The following is a 4294-nucleotide window of genomic DNA, read 5'->3' on the forward strand; positions in this document are numbered from 1 at the left end:
GAGAGAGAGATGAGCCAACCTGGTTTCAGAAAGATTAACAGCCTTGGAAATGCTATGGAGAAATTCTCCGTCCTAGAAAGTCGCTGTGAGTTGAAATTGAATTGACAGCAGTGAGATGGGTTACAGTCACATATATTCGGTCAATTCCCAAATCCCCCCAGTCTCACTACCTTATTTCCCCAAAAATAAGACAGGGTCTTATATTAATTTTTGCTCCCAAATATGCGCTACGTCTTATTTTCAGGGTATATCTTATTTTTCCATGAAAAAGAAGACGGTACACATTTATTGTTTATTGTTTTATTAAACGAGACCTCACACTTCCTGTCTGCTCTGGCTGAGCTGCGGTCAACAGTGAGCTGCACGGTGGTGCCTGCCGCTACGGTCCAGAGTCCACAGCTACGGTAGCTTCAGGGGGCCTCATTTTCAGGGAGGTCTTATTTTCGGAGGTGCCTTATATTTCATCAAGATACAAAACTGTAAGTAGGTCTTATTTTCGGGGGATGTCTTACTTTCAGGGTAACAGGGAATATGCTTCAATTCTTCGAAGATATGTAATAAAGGTATGTGTGAAAAAGCTGCTCTTTGTCTCTTCTCTCCCTTTCTCTCACATACAACATCCCCCCTAACAAATATAAAAGAAACTCCATGAACTATATAAGTTAAATCTGAGAGTCTTTCTTTTTCAGACCATGTTGTCCATGTGGGTGTGGATACAGCCAGAGAGGTTGGCAACACATATACAACATACCCCAAAGTAGTTCCACACTATGTCTCTTAAATAATCACCCATCACAGAAAGGCACTGCTTCTTGGATTTGTCCTTACACATTTTGTTCTCTCCTCAGCAGTCTCCTCAGTGCTCCCTTCACATCTTTGTTCCTCAGAGTGTATATAAGCGGGTTGAGGGTGGGAGTCACAACTGTATAAAACAGTGTGAGGAACTTGCCCTGGCTATGGCCATAAGATCGCTTTGGTTGGATGTAAATGGCAGAGCTGGGCCCAAAAAAGAGAGACACCACTATCAGATGAGATCCACAGGTCCCTAAAGCCTTCCGCCAGGCTTGGACCGACTTAATTTTTACCACTGCTCGAACAATGAGTCCATAGGAGACCAAGATCAATGCCATAGGAAGAAGGAGCAAAACTAATGTGGCCACAAAAAGCTGGACTTCATTTGCATGAATGTCAACGCATGCCAACTTCATCATAGCAGGGATTTCACACAAGAAGTGGTGAAGGTGATGATGTCCACATCTGGGAAGACGAAGGGTGATCGTGCTCTGGATGAGAGTGTTTCCCACTCCACTCAGCCAAGCTATTCCTGCCAATGACTTGCAGAATGATGGGTGCATGACGGCCGTGTAATTGAGAGGTCTGCAGACAGCCACGTAGCGATCAAAGGCCATGATAGTAAGGAGGACACACTCCGTGGAGCCCAGCGAGAGCGACACATAGAGTTGTATGACACAGCCAGAGGGAGTGATAGTCTTGGCTGGTCCCTTCAGGTTCCACAATAGCTGGGGGACAATGCTTGTTGTAAAGCAAAGGTCAAGAAAGGAGAGATTGGTGAGAAAGAAGTACATAGGTGTGTGGAGTTTGGTGTCCAGATAGGAGAGCAGGATGATGGCCGCGTTGCCCAGGAGTGTCAGAAGATAAGATATCAGGACTACCACGAAAAGGACTATCTCCAATTGAGGTTGGTCTGAAAATCCAAGCAATATAAAATCTCCCTCAGATGTTCCATTGATGTTCTCCATCAGCTTACTAAGGTAAAAGAGAAAAAATGGTAGAAGGAAATCAATAGAAGGATTATTCATCCCCACCCCCAGCCAGTCCTGGGCCTTTGGGGCTCGGCTCAAGGGGAGTCCCTCTGGGACATGGGGGTACAGTGAATGGTGTGGCCCTTTGCTGGGCATGCCTACACAGTAGGGTATACACTGGGCCCCTCTAGGGTTTCCCATATGGGCTCCAATAAATTTCTTCCCTTTTGCTTAAAAAAAAAGAGAAGGATATATTATTATTTAAGGTAAACTTAGATAATTTTTTTTGTAAAAAAACCCAGCAAAATTTCACATAGAAACAAAAATAATAGATTGCTTTGAATGGGGGATCAGAAAAACAAATGGAGTCTTGTTTTTCTTCTCTGTCTCAGAGACAAATGGGTTACATTAGTGTTTCTTACAACTGATCAAAGAGTGACACAGGGTCAAATATAGATAGATTTCAATATAGAGGGAACCAAACATGATTGTATACTTTTCTTTAGCTATTATGTACAATTTTTACTCTAAATTTAATATATCTTAAAGGTGATGGGAAAAAAAGTTATTTCAGGCACCCATATTCAGACCTAAGACACAAAGTTGAACATACATTTGTCAAGACAGCTAACCACACTTTTCTTTTTGGATGAAAATCATGTAAAACTTCATATACTGGTACTCATTTATTTGCAGACCAGGCAAATATGCTGTAAAGGCATGAAAATCAAAACATACCTTTGTCATTCTTTTTTTCTATTGTCCTGCACAATAAAAAGCATATATTATGTATGCCACCATAGCTCCTCACTCACATAGCATTATTGTCTTTGACTCCAAATTGCCTGCTGTTAAGAAAATATCTGATTGAATCACTTGCATTTAGGAATAATGAATGACAACTTCTTTCTACGTAGTTACATGTGTGTTTATATTCCAAAAATAAAATTATACCTTAAGTAGATTAAGTAAGATTGAGAAATCCTTTATTATGGAGAATTTTTGTGTTCTTTTATCTATTAATGGATTCTATTTACAAAACTTGAAAGTCAGGCTATAAAGATTTCCACATGTGTTCTAATCATAATAATACTTAATATAATGTGGTTATTTATCCTATAATGATGATTTTTACTTTTAGTGATCAAGACATATTTCAGGTACTTTTAACACATCCTCCCCTGATAAAATGGAAAAAGCTATTGTCCTAACTTCCAGAAAATATCATAATATATAAACCATTAATCCGGTTGGTGTAGACTCATAGAGCTCCTGGGCACAACAGAACACAACACTGCCGGGTCCTGTGCCACTCTCACAATCGTTGTTATATGGGAACTAATTTTGCAGCCACTGTTCCAATCCATACAGTTGGCAGCCTTCCTCTCTTTTGCTTTACAATGCATGCTATCCTCCCCTAGGTGCTAGTAGTCCCCCTTAGAAACACACCCAAAGTACAGGCCCCCAAATCTTGTTGTCCTCACTTCTAAGAAGCATTGTGCTCCTTCAAATAGATTTGTTTGCTCTTCTGACAGTCAGTAATCTTAGTGAAACCATTCATTCCAAGTCTTCAATTCTTCTTGGGCCCTCCTTACTCCATGAGGTGATTGAAAACAGTGACTTTGTTCAGGCACACATTAGTCCTCAAGGTAACACTTTTGCTTTTTAACACGTTAAAGAAGTCTCTTGCAGATATTTGCCATTGGCAATGTTATTTTATTTCATAACTGCTGTTTCCATGGGTGTTAATTGTGGATCAAATTAAAATGAAATCCTTGTCAACTTCCATAAACCAAAAACTAAACTGATTTAAAGCGACTTCCTGTAGGTTTCTGAGACTATAACTCTTTACTGGAGTAGAAAGCTCAGTCTTCCCCAGGGAACTGCTGGTGGTTTTGAACTGCCGACCATGTGGATCACAGGCCAACTTGTGACCACTACACCACAGGTCAACTTTAATATTTTCTCTATTTAACAAATTACGTGTTGGTCTATTTGGGAACTATAGCCCATTAAAAGGCTGTAACCTTTGATCACCATTAATAAGTGCTTCAAACAGATCTCAGCAAAATTGTATCTGTTGCAAATCAAAGATTATTAATAAGACTTTTTCTAGACCTATTGCCCTGCTATCCTTCATATAGTTCAGTTCCTCAGATTATTTGCTCAGTAGACAGCCTGAATAAATATGGTGATAGAATACAAGTCTGACATCCCTTTTCTTGCTTGTAACCCATATAGTGTCCTCTTGTTTTGTTTGAAATCAGTCACTTGGTTAATGACAACTTCCACATGAGCACAATGAAGTTTTCTTGAAATCCTATTCTTCCCAATGCCGTACATAATTTGTTCTGACCCACACAGTTGATTGTCTTTGCATAATCAAACAAACGTCTTTCTGCTATTCCCTTTTCAGACAAGATCCATCTGAAATCAGCAGTGACATCTCTTCTTCCATGAGCCCTTCTGAGTTATATTCAGCAACTTTACTTGCAGGCAATGCTAATGGTATTGTTCCATAATTTCTACAT

The 4294-nt window shown here is 39.9% G+C and overlaps 1 protein-coding gene across 1 annotated transcript; it reads right to left on the minus strand.

The window, feature by feature from the left end:
* Nucleotides 1-824: 824 nt before the first annotated feature.
* LOC101658129 (olfactory receptor 2G3-like) lies at nucleotides 825-1760 on the minus strand. Its single transcript, XM_004717750.1, has one exon. The coding sequence runs from the start codon at nucleotides 1758-1760 to the stop codon at nucleotides 825-827; it is 936 nt and encodes a 311-aa protein (XP_004717807.1).
* Nucleotides 1761-4294: the final 2534 nt, after the last annotated feature.

The sequence above is a fragment of the Echinops telfairi genome, unplaced genomic scaffold (genome assembly GCF_000313985.2).
Source record: "Echinops telfairi isolate 266 unplaced genomic scaffold, ASM31398v2 ScPeMD7_7453;HRSCAF=8491, whole genome shotgun sequence".
Lineage (NCBI taxonomy): Eukaryota > Metazoa > Chordata > Mammalia > Afrosoricida > Tenrecidae > Echinops > Echinops telfairi.

Excerpts from the sequence above, each read along its gene's own strand:
- LOC101658129 (XM_004717750.1), bottom strand. The coding sequence starts at position 1,760 with ATGGAGAACATCAATGGAACATCTGAGGGAGATTTTATATTGCTTGGA.